The sequence below is a fragment of the Pyrus communis genome, chromosome 4 (genome assembly GCF_963583255.1).
Source record: "Pyrus communis chromosome 4, drPyrComm1.1, whole genome shotgun sequence".
NCBI classification, from domain to species: domain Eukaryota; kingdom Viridiplantae; phylum Streptophyta; class Magnoliopsida; order Rosales; family Rosaceae; genus Pyrus; species Pyrus communis.
Window position 1 is genome coordinate 4,346,268 of NC_084806.1, and position 12,013 is coordinate 4,358,280.

The following is a 12,013-nucleotide window of genomic DNA, read 5'->3' on the forward strand; positions in this document are numbered from 1 at the left end:
AACAGAGACACTCATTCCGCCCCATCTGCCAATTTCTCCTCAGTTGCCATTTTCTCGCATTGACCGCTCTTTCTCCTTCTTCGTCCCCTCGCAACTTTCTGATTTAATTTTTTTCCAACAAAGTCAGCTCGATCGAAGAAAACCCAGAAGAAGAAGAAGTCAGCTGCAGTTTCTTATACGGATTGAAATTTGTTTGCAATGACTTGCTGATTGTTCGGCTGGTGTTTGATAAAAGTCGGTAAAAGAAGAGCGCCTTTGAGCTTTTGGAGTGGCAAATGGGCAACTGTTTAGATTCTTCTGCTAAAGTCGACACCGCACAGAGCTCCCTTGGAACTTGGGGTAAGTTTTCAATGCCTTGCTATGAAAAAAACCTTGATTTTCATAAGCTGGTCTTATATTTTGATGGGTATATTTGTTAGTATTTTTAGTGCCTTTCTGAGAGTTTGTATTAGTTTCAAGCAGTGAAATTTTGGTGGGTTCGGTTGGTATTTACTGAATTAGAAAGTGGTGTTCTTTTTGGGTTCTGAGTAGCTTAGTTCATCTCTGGAGCAAACTCTCTGTATTTCTGGAGATTGCTTAATTTGTTCTTCTTCTTTTGTTATCTGTTAATTATTAATTCTTTGTTTTGTATCTTGATTTGTTTTTTAATGTGTAAAACAATATGATATTTTGCCCTTTTGAGGAGAATATAGGAACAAGTTGAAGACAGCTTTATATAATTTTGTCATTATTCGGTGATGCGCAATGTGCTTTTAGTAAATTTTATTAGCTGATAATTGTTACAATTTTACTCGGTTTGCATTTGGCCTGAAATGGGGGCAAACTGTGAAAGCGATTTAGACATTCATTTTGTTCTTTTACGATGATCATGTAAAGGATAGGCGTCAATGGCACGCTAAGGTCTCTAGAATCAGAGACTTTAGCAACAATTGGGCCCTGAGGGGAAAAGTTTGGTGGTCCTTTGTACGAAAACAGAATTGGTTTTTTATGCTCCACAAGATTCGACTTCATCGTTTACTAGTGATCATTGGAACATGGAGCAAAGATGCTTAACTTAAGGTGTTTGGTGAGCCAGGCCAGCTGGTATCTTTCTTTGAGACCACCTGATCACTCAAAACCCTGTACCTTGATCGACAAGTTTACATAGGTCCCTTAGAAATCATTAAAAGAATTTACACTCAATCGTTTCATTATGTTCCTCGAAAATTTTGAATTAATTTGCTTAAGTAATACTCTAGTAGATTTGTACTATATATGACATTTCTTAAGGAATGCTATAAGTTGGTGTAGGTTTACATCCCTTTCCCCACAAATTGATTATTGATTATTGATTACTTGACTTGGCAGGATCAGGGGCTTCCAAAGTTTCCAGCAAAACTAGCCCTTCCTCAGTTCCCTCCACTTTGACCGTCCCGTCATATAATGGAAGGAGCAATGGTTCAAGTCTTCCTACCCCAAGGACTGAAGGCGAAATATTGTCATCTCCAAATTTGAAAGCCTTCTCATTCAATGAGCTAAAGAATGCCACCAGAAACTTCCGCCCTGACAGTCTTCTCGGTGAAGGAGGATTTGGCTATGTTTTCAAAGGATGGATTAATGAGAACACATGGACAGCTGCAAAACCAGGGTCCGGAATGGTTGTTGCTGTCAAGAAGCTCAAACCTGAAGGTTTCCAAGGCCACAAGGAGTGGTTGGTAGGTTTCTTCTTTAACAATTTTCTGTATGTCTGTTACGTTTCAATTCTCATTCTTGGCTTATGTACTGATAGCTAATGAATTTCAGACAGAAGTGAATTATCTTGGTCAACTCCATCATCCAAATCTGGTGAAGCTTATCGGGTACTGCTTGGAGGGTGAGAACCGCCTTTTGGTGTATGAGTTCATGCCGAAAGGAAGCTTAGAGAATCATCTGTTTAGAAGTAAGTGATGTATTCTTCTAACATTAATCAGAAGCATAGTTCCCCTCCCCCTCCTCTCACAATTGTTTAAGTTATCTGGAATTCCACTTTTATGTATATTTTCTTGCAAATAAACAACAGTTGCATTGGCAATTTTAAGAAAAAACTCCTTTGTTTTGCCCTTGAAAACTTTGTAATGTTGAAGTTTTACATACGTTTCACAGGAGGGCCGCAACCACTTTCATGGGCAACAAGAATGAAAGTAGCCATAGGTGCTGCAAGGGGGCTTAGTTTTCTTCACGAGGCGGAATCACAAGTCATATATCGTGATTTTAAGGCTTCCAATATTTTACTAGATTCGGTATGTTGAACAAAGTGGAAACTAGCTCATCACATTAGTAGTCATGTTTAATAATCATATGATTAGATTGGATAAATCACTGGCATAAATGTTGCATTGTGGGTGCAGGAATTCAATGCGAAGCTTTCTGATTTTGGCTTGGCCAAGGCTGGTCCCACTGGCGACAGGACTCATGTGTCTACTCAAGTCATGGGTACTCATGGCTATGCAGCACCCGAATATGTTGCTACAGGTATGTTTAACTACTATATGCAGTATTGTTGGGGTTTTTACTGGTCATACATCCCCGAGTCATAGTACATACTTTATATCTTGTTGGGGAAAGCTGATATTGAGAGTGTCTGAGTAGGCTATAAATATAGAATTGTATGTGAACCTCTGACGTTGCACCAAATTACCGATAATCTGGATTGGTCATCTCTAACCTTTTGATTAGAGGATATCCAACTTGGTGCCCAGTTGACTGACTAATAAGGGGGTTGTTTCAATACTTTCTCTGAGGTGAAGGGAGAATAATGATTCGTTGGACCTATATATAAATATTGTGATTTCACATTGGGAATTTGCTCATCTGTTGATTCACAAGGTTGAGAAGGAAAAACTTGGCTTTTGAGTTGCGTCTGATAGTTGAACGGTACAAATTTGATTATTCTAATTATTTGTCATTAAGATTTCCTTAAGGCGGAACTTTTGTAAACTGGGCTATGTAATGTAAGCCATTGTTGTATTAGATACGATGCAGAGAATCTTAAGTGCTTGAATTCACTATGTTCGCAACACATGATAATGCTTCTGTAGATGTCTAACACACATTTTCACCGATTAACAGGTAGATTGACTGCTAAAAGTGACGTCTATAGTTTTGGGGTTGTACTGCTGGAACTATTGTCTGGAAGGCGAGCTGTTGATAAAACGAAAGTTGGTGTGGAGCAGAATCTGGTAGACTGGACGAAACCATATTTAGGTGACAGAAGAAAACTATTTCGGATTATGGACACCAAGCTGGAGGGCCAATATCCCCAGAAAGCAGCTTATACAGCTGCTACTCTTGCTTCACAATGCCTATGCGTTGAATCTAAACTCAGGCCTACAATGTCAGTGGTATTAGCCACGCTGGAACAACTTGAATCCCCAAAGACTGCAGCCAGAAATTCTCAATCAGAACAGCAGACACTTCCTGTTCCTCAGAAGTCGCCAATGCGACAACACCATTCTCCTCTCCATATGCCACCAAATGCATCCCCATTGGCATCCCAAAGGCAATCTGTACGCGTTCGTTAACAGAGATGGTGTCTGTCTGTAAATTACTTGTCTCTTGATCCCATATTATGTTCACAGAATCGAGTTTGGGCATGTATTTTTCACAGTTTTGAGTCATTCTGAAGAGGTTACTACCGCCTGTAATATCTGAAGCTATGTAGCTATTTTGTATTGGTAATCTGCTTGATGGTAGTAGTGTAAAAAGTTGGCTATCAGTTTAATTCTGCAGGATGACCGACGTTCTCGTCCTGTCACAACTGCCGACGTCAAATTATCCTGGCGCCAATACATGTTAGTCTCGCGCTAGTAAATATTGTGTTTTCTGTAATTATAGTTTGCTAATTCATGAACAAGTGCTGCCTTTGCTTTCACTATATAGTCTTAGTGGACGTTCACTACGAAGGAAAACAGCTATGTATATGCCTGGCACCCATTTCGTGTAGGGAAATTACTTCTGTGAGGAGGGAATGGTGTAAATGTAGTAACATGGGCCTGAAATCCGATTGCTGCCTGTGTTTTAATGCAACTCCTCCAAATCAGCCACGACCTCAGTCATCGTTGGTCTGCTCTTGGGGTTTGAATCGAGGCATCGGAGGATGAGTTCAGCAAACTTGTGAGCTTCTTCCACCGGGAAGTTGTTTCCAAGTCTCTCATCAATCACACGATGCAGTTGTAGCCGATTGCGAAGATATGGTTCAGCCCACTTGGTAAGATCACCAGTCATCCCAGCCGAATATTTCTTCACGGCGCAGGAGCCTGAAAAGATCTCTAAGAGCACCACGCCGAAGCTGTATACGTCGGTTTTGAGTGTTACGTGCCCTGAAAAAATGAAAACCAAATTAGCCCTCTGGAGAAATGAAATGTCTGGCAGCATGTACTAGGTGTATAAAATGCCCTCTCACGAAAGCTGATCACATGACACCAACTACGTGAGGTGATGAGAGGAACGCTGTGTTACACCGGTTGTACGTAGGAATCGTTGTACATTTGGTAACTGGTTGAATACCTGTCGCTATGTACTCAGGTGCGATGTAGCCTTTGGTGCCAAGAACCCTTGTCATTATGTGGTCCTGGTCATCTTTGGGTCCATATTTTGCCAGGCCAAAGTCTGATAGCTTGGCATTGAAGTCCTGCAACGTCGATTATCATCCTAAGGTTAGATTAATTATTGACAAATACATATGATTAGGACCTTTATGACTTTCGGTTACATAATAAAACTGGAGGAACACTAAATTGACCAACCATATAAATCATGGTTCAGTGTTCCATTTTATTGACGTTTAAGTGTTCTTATACTTCAATTAAAATTATATATTGGTACGTAACTATTTGTGTATATTTTGCACAATTAATGTCAAAAAGTATGATGACATAGCCTCACATCATCCAACAGAATATTCGAAGCTTTGAGATCACGATGAATTACGGGTGCCCCGCGAGTGTGAAGACAATGCAGAGCCTTGGCTACGCCGAGTGCTAATTTGGTTCTTCTCCTCCAGTGTAACTGTGTAGCATCTTTCGCCATGAGTTGGGCCTCCAAGCTTCCTCCTTTCATGTACTCATAAACCAACATTCTGTGCTCACCTTCGCGGCAGTACCCTATTAGTTTCACTATGTTTGGATGACTTAGTTTGCTCATAAATTTCCTCTCATTCTGCACCACCAACATAAATCTCACACTCGCAGAAAGATAGATATTTAAAGAGAGAGAGAGAGAGAGAGAGAGAGAGAGAGAGAGTGAAAAAAGACTAATTATATTTACACCCTCCACACTTCGGTGAATTTCAAAAGAGTTATGGGTTCCAGTTTTCACACGTTTCACAGGTTGCACCCTCCACACTTTTAGTAAACTGATGATGTCGCAAACGTCAAACATGTTTCTAGGCTGAGTATAAGCCACAATTACAACAATGAGACGAAATTGTGTGATTATTTGTCAATTGAGGAGACGATGAAGCTCCATGATGATTGATTAGTTTTGGTCTCTATGCGCGGGAGTATGGATTCCACGCCAACTCATAGTTGGGTCCCACACTTGTCACTTAATTAATTTAGAGTAAATTGTAGATATGATCTCTTAATTTTAACTTAATTGGAGCAATGGTCCATCAACTAAAAATCCATTACCATTGGTCTCTCAACTCATCAAAACGTGCAGCTATGGTCCCTCAACTAAAAATCTATTACCATTGATCCCTCAACTTTAATTCAACTAGAGAAATTGTCCCTTAACTTTAACCCAATTGTAGCAATGTTCCTTCAAACATAACTCGTTTTAACAAAATTTTTGACGTAGTTGATGAAAAAGACCATAATTACACACTTTGATGAGTTGAGGGACCAATGGTAATAGATTTTTAGTTGAGAGACCATTGCTTCAATTTGATTAAAGTTGAGGGACCATTGATTTACTCATTAATTTAAGAATGATGATACAACAAAAGGCATAAATTGATAAGATCTGAAACTCATGGTGTAATGTGAGAAAATTAAAACCTCGTGGTCAAATTGAAAATTGTTCCAAATCTAAAGGGTGAAAAATGTATTTCTCCTTGGAAAAAAAAATAAAGAAGAAAAAGAAAAAAAGATATAATAAGCTGCATCTCCCTTGGGAATGAACTCATTCTCCTACTTGCAAATAATGTATCTTTATTGTACAAAATTTCATAATGAAACTGTTCAATTTCTTAATCTTTATTTTAAGACTATCCCTAAAAAAAATCATTTGAATTAGCTATCATTTAGTTATCCAAATGTATCGAATAAATTAAACGGTCTAGGTACCAAGTATTATATGAGTTTTTTTAAGAATGATCTTCAAATGAATCCTAAGAAATTGAATGGTTACGATTACATAATTTCTACAGTAAAAATATGTTATTCATAAGTAAGAGAGTAAGCTCATTCTCCAGGGATGGAATGCAAGGATTATTAAAAAATAAATTAGAAAACACTGACCTCCCATTGTTCATCGCCTTGTAGTGCTGTCTTTCTGAGCCTTTTGATAGCAATTGGAAATCCCTCACTTGGTTTTGCGGCAGCATTCATATTACAATAACTCACATACCCTTTGTAGACATCACCGAATCCGCCTTGCCCGATCAAGTTCTTGCTGCTAAACTTGCGTGTGGAAGCTTTCAAGGCACTGTAACAGAAGCAGTATAGCCTGTAATCTCGGAACACTCCGTCCTTCTTGTTCACTCTCTCCAAATTCCAATCTTTTGGACTCGGAGTATTGGAGTTTGTCGTGGCCCTTACACTTTTGCTACGTTTTTTTTCTGCACCTACACACCATCAACAAAAGAAGAGGAGAACAAAGTTTTCTTAATTAGGGTTAGCAGAGGGAAAGTAACTAGCTACATGCTTTTTGGATTGCATGCATGCAATAACAATACCTATGTCTGAGACCGAGAAATTCCTCTCTTGAAGTGGTGATCTTCGTTTCTCACGTTTACTGATCATATTTTCTGTACCCAGAAACATATAAAACTAACCGAATGAATAAAGAAAAATTTATACAGAAGTCCCAAATATTTTTTTTCAAAAAATGGAATATTCATATGTACCTTGACCTTGTAAGGAAGTTGAGGAAACAGTTGGAGCTTTCTCTCGAGCTGCTTTGTAAGTTTTCTTGGGTAGAGAAATTTGCAGCCTAATGTCTCCTTAATTACCAAATAGAAAGAAAAGAAGAATTTTACTTTCAGAAACATTTTGCCTATAAATATTCAACTTCTGATCATTAAAAAATACACAGAAATTAACAGTATGAGTGCAAACCAATGGGATGAGGTTGAAAAACTGATGAGTCTGTCTCGCCATGGTGTTTCCTCAAGCAGCAGTTTCCCATGAGACCAGCAGGTGACGATTACGCTAGAAGAACCAGAACCGAAAGATAGGAATTAAGACTGTAATTATGAATGTGTGAGGAAGCTGATGAGAGAAAGGGAGAGAATATAGAGATAATTAGATTAAGTGGTAGTAAAAACACTAGTACTAGTAATACAACCTAGTAAGAGATGATTAATCAGGTGATGTGGGCTAGGTGGACAAACTATAATGTCCGAAGTTTCAAGAAGAAATATCTGTGGCGATTACTACAAGAAATCTAGTCCCTTGTCACAAGTGTAAAAGGGGGACTGAATACAAAAACAATATGTCCAGGTGGTTGATCTATGCCTCTAACAAACAGCTTAGATTGATGAGAGATATTGATCTTAACTTCCAAAGATATTGGTTGGTGGATTTATTGGAATATTAAAATCTTTACAGCTGGAAGAGGTGGTCTGGTCGCAACTTCACAGGGTCAGGTGGAGGGAAAAGACAGAAATTAAACTGTTCTAGTAAAAGGCGATGAAGATTATAGTAAATCAACCTAACTTCAGCTCTCCATATTTTTTTCATTTTTTAATTGTTTAAGCAGGATGTGGTTCCACATCATTCGGGGTTCCTGTACTATTGAAAAAGTTAAAGATCTGTATAGCAAATGACAATATATGAAGTGTGAGTCATTGGGAAACCAGACAAAAATTTCGAAATTCATTTGTTATTAGGCGGTATCTGTTCGTACGCTTCTATGAACAACAGGTCTTGTATTTAATTTTGAAATTTGCATATGCAGTACATGTATACGTCTTGATAATGGCGAAAATGCTATGGGGCATAAACTGTCAAGAGAGATGGAAAGAGGCAGATAGACTATATATATATATATATATATATATATATATATATATATATATCTCAGGCGCCTTCTTTGGACTCATTTGGAATTTGAAAACAAAAGAAATTTAACAAAAGTTTATAGTTGGTTCATTGGGCTACTAAGCCAGAAGAGTGATGGAAAAGTTTTTAGGGATATTGCTGTGAATAAGAAAACTAACCTTTTTCCAAATAAGATAAACAATATAGCATGTTGATTATCTTGAGAAGTTGGGAATTGGAGGTAGAAAATACAGAAAGAAGGCTAATAATAAACTCAAAACCCTATGCTGCCATGCATATGCTAATCTATTAGAGAAATTCATATTTATTGCAGAGAGTCAATAACAATGACTTAAAACCTGGGTTAGTACTTAATTAGTTACTGTAGTCATCAATTCCAAGCCATCACCTCCAGTCATTTGTGTTGAGATATGATCAAATGACACCCGGAGTTCCCCCAAACACTTCAGTACAGATGGTGCGATCATCATTTAATGTACAAAGAACTTATGCATCGATCTTAATGAAGTGTTCGGGGGAACTCTAGGGGACACCTGATTCCAGATGTATATGCACAATAGTATTTATTTACTACGTACTGTTTTTGATTGCTTGGGTACTTATGAAATGTAAACCATGCATGCTAGCTATTTATAGTGGTAAAGCTCCAGCATTTGTTATGTTTGAGCAGAGACTGGAGAGGACGACAATAGTAATAGTACTGAGCAGTGAACCTAGACATAAGTGTGGGTTAGATTGAATTTGAAGGTACGCACGTAATTAGGAAAAGAATCTTGAGGTTGTGATGAGACTGAGAGGCCATCTCATGTGCCAACGTTCTTCCTTTTTTGCTAGATGTCCATCCATCTGCTTGTCTAAGTCTTTCATTTTCAGATATTGTTGGAACCAAATTTGCGCACCACCGTGAGTGGTGGAGATGCCCAAACTCGTTAACTTGTAAAAGAAACACACAATTGTATGCAAGCCAAAGACAGGGGGTGCACCGGTCAAAGCCTCTCCGACAGTCAAGTTAGTAAGTAATATTAAGACTCAAGAGAATAAGTATGCAGAGATTGCGTTATATATAAGGGTACCAGGAGAGGACTTTTAGGATAGTAGAATCCTTATTAAACCAATAAAATCCTAGAGAATATCTAGGAAGTAGGTATTGCATTCTCTTAGGAGTGTGACTACTTGCGACGTACGCCAATCTTTTGATTGTAATAAGGACTCCAAGATTATAGGAAACATGTTGATTCCTTGCTGGATTAAGTTCCCGAATCTTGCGGAACAAGCATGGTCTATCACAGCCAAGACAACATAATTCACCCACTGATTTTAGAATAGGATGATGGTGGTATCGCTAATCCGTTTAGTCACCTCTGCAACGGAGGCTGTTAAGTCCATGATCGGACTTCTAAAGTTGGCGTTTTTCGATCTGCCTGATTCCTGCCCTGAAAAAAATCATGGCCCCACATATATCTTTACCAAAATCTTGTACATACTGCGGGCATGTGATCATAACAAAGGGCTTCTTATTCTTAAGATTAACCTAGAATACCAGCTTGTAAGGTAAGCACTGTAAAGTTTCTCCTGGTGGCCCACACGCCAATTCCTTCGCCATCTATCCATAAACAAAATCTTAGCTTAGCTTAAGATGATCATAGTTTAGCACAAGAAGAAGTTGCTATGATGTTTGATATATCCGCTATTACATCATTATATATCGAACTAACTCACACATCCTTAAGGTACTAGCTACTAATGAGCTAGGGCACCAATTTTGCAAGTGTATATTGAAGATTTTATTTTGAATTTGTCTGTCCTTAAATTGATATTATGGGATGAAAGTGACCGAAGAGGATGTATGCGCAAGAATGGAAAAGGGATGGCGATGGGGAGAGCTTATGACCACTCATTGAGTGCAACTCAACAATATGCCCTCCCTCTCATCTTCCCCACAATTCCGACCAGGTTCATCATCAATAGATTTCTGGGGATATCATGTTTCTAACATAATGGCTCTCCTACATGCCAGAAACCCCATCAAAGTAAGAAAGAGATTATAGGCCAGTTAGTTACACACTTTGTGATAAACACTAATTAATTTCCCTAAATTGCTTTGCCAAGAAACCACAAAAACGAAAGAAAGAGATCGTCAACTGTTCCCTGGAGTTCCCATGATCGCTTCATTTGGGGCAGTTCATATGATCAGTGCCCTTAATTAACTAGGGCAGTTCATATGATCAGTGCCCTTAATTAACTAACTTACCAGATTAAGGTTGCATAGCTTCTTTTTAATCATGCATCTGAAGTGTTTTTTTTTTTGGGGGGGGGGGGGGGGGGGGGGTGGAACTCCGTATGCCATTTGACAGTGATCAACATGATCCACAGCAGAAAAATAAATACTTTGATTATAGCCTTGCTTTTTTTATTATGGACCTTATGGTATAAAATGTTGAACTAATTGGAATTTGGGATGAACTCATCATCCTCCCCTCACTGCTTAACCATTTTTTTTATCAAAGAAAAAATTCCTTGGTCACGAGGGTTTGATTTGTCATATTGGAGAAGGATGAATTATACCGCTGCTGGGCTGCTAATTCCAGGCTATTTTGTCAAGGCTCTCTATAAGTTTCTGGAGATCTAAAACTATTATTAATTGTAGCTTTATGGCTGTATTTTTCAGGCCGTTTTAACTTAACCTTGGTTGATTTGACGGAGCAAGCCTCCCATAGCCACCAAATCGGCAAAGAGGAAGTAAGAAATAAAGAGAAGTTTGAGGATATTGTTTTGGTATTCGTCCAAAAAATAAGAGGATTTTTTATACAGGTAATTTGGTTTAAATTTTATTGTATTTCATTAGATTTCCTTCTAGTACTGCATGCGTTGGTGACATCGTGGTGAAATTCTCAATCGGTTTTAATTTTAGGGCATGCGTAGAATTTCTTTTAAAACGGTTAAAATTATTTTTTAATAATTAAAAAAGTTTTGGGAAAAAAATTGTAAGTGTTCCTCTCGGTGAAAGAAGCGCTTTAGAAGAAGCATTTTTTGGATGCTTGTTAGTTGTTATACAAAAGTGTTTTTTCAGGAAGCATTGAATTTGTAATAAAAATTTAACGTGCTTCTAACGAAAACACTTCATAACAAAAGTGTATTTCTTAACAAAAATATTCCCTACATAAGCAAATCCTAAACGAATCATATCTTTTGTGTCATTGGATCCTACCCGCGACTCGCAGCCATCTATCAATAAACCCTATATTAGCACATTTATTGCACTATGGTTCCGTAATTATTTAGAAATTGGGTAGTCATTACCATTCTAAAAGGATAATGCTAGGAATACCAAATTTGAATACTAAATTTGCAAATTAAATGATGTGTCACTAATAAGAATAAGTACATTCATCAACATATAAGTAATAAACCAATGATTAACTTTTATGTCCTTTTGTTTTCAAAATTTTGTTTACAAATTTATTCTCTCCGACCTTACTCATTCTAAAACCAAAACAAATTAAAGTCAGTCTCCCATGACGAGAATGAGACAAAACTTTTTAACGAATAAACTCCAGTTGAAGTCGGTCATTCGTTACTTATTTTCGCAACCAATATGGATTCCACCTACCACCCTGAAGCCTCTCTCTCTCTCACTCTCTCTCTCTCTCACTCTCTCTCTATATGGAGAAATTAGGTTCTCATTCTTCCTTTTGCTACTCTTTTGATTAAAACCTTATTCATTTTCATTTTTTGATCAAGGTCCTTGGTATTAATAACATCATTAATTA

At 37.9% G+C, this 12,013-nt stretch overlaps 2 protein-coding genes across 2 annotated transcripts; one reads left to right on the plus strand and one right to left on the minus strand.

Annotated features, from left to right (window-relative positions):
• LOC137731543 (probable serine/threonine-protein kinase PBL3) lies at window positions 1-3,739 on the plus strand. Its single transcript, XM_068470669.1, has 6 exons — window positions 1-339; window positions 1,348-1,694; window positions 1,783-1,918; window positions 2,122-2,258; window positions 2,367-2,490; window positions 3,088-3,739. Exons 1-6 carry the CDS (start codon window positions 276-278, stop codon window positions 3,537-3,539), a joined length of 1,260 nt encoding a protein of 419 aa, XP_068326770.1. The 5' UTR covers window positions 1-275; the 3' UTR covers window positions 3,540-3,739.
• Window positions 3,740-4,035: 296 nt separating this feature from the next.
• LOC137731346 (probable serine/threonine-protein kinase PBL18) lies at window positions 4,036-7,368 on the minus strand. The gene is made up of 7 exons (XM_068470450.1): window positions 7,299-7,368; window positions 7,088-7,183; window positions 6,917-6,988; window positions 6,480-6,805; window positions 4,948-5,175; window positions 4,525-4,648; window positions 4,036-4,337 (listed from the first exon to the last, which is right to left on the minus strand). The coding sequence occupies exons 1-7, from the start codon at window positions 7,366-7,368 to the stop codon at window positions 4,036-4,038; spliced, it is 1,218 nt and encodes a 405-aa protein (XP_068326551.1).
• Window positions 7,369-12,013: the final 4,645 nt, after the last annotated feature.

What these genes read in the sequence shown, in the direction of transcription:
- LOC137731346 (XM_068470450.1), bottom strand. Translation starts at nt 7,368, where the DNA reads ATGGGAAACTGCTGCTTGAGGAAACACCATGGCGAGACAGACTCATCA. An exon ending in AAGGCGATGAACAATGGGAG is followed by an intron (nt 5,176 to 6,479) that starts GTCAGTGTTTTC and finishes TTGGTGGTGCAG; the next exon opens with AATGAGAGGAAATTTATGAG. An exon ending in TTCACACTCGCGGGGCACCC is followed by an intron (nt 4,649 to 4,947) that starts GTAATTCATCGT and finishes TCGACGTTGCAG; the next exon opens with GACTTCAATGCCAAGCTATC.
- LOC137731543 (XM_068470669.1), top strand. Translation starts at nt 276, where the DNA reads ATGGGCAACTGTTTAGATTCTTCTGCTAAAGTCGACACCGCACAGAGC. An exon ending in AAGGCCACAAGGAGTGGTTG is followed by an intron (nt 1,695 to 1,782) that starts GTAGGTTTCTTC and finishes AATGAATTTCAG; the next exon opens with ACAGAAGTGAATTATCTTGG. An exon ending in AGAGAATCATCTGTTTAGAA is followed by an intron (nt 1,919 to 2,121) that starts GTAAGTGATGTA and finishes TACGTTTCACAG; the next exon opens with GAGGGCCGCAACCACTTTCA.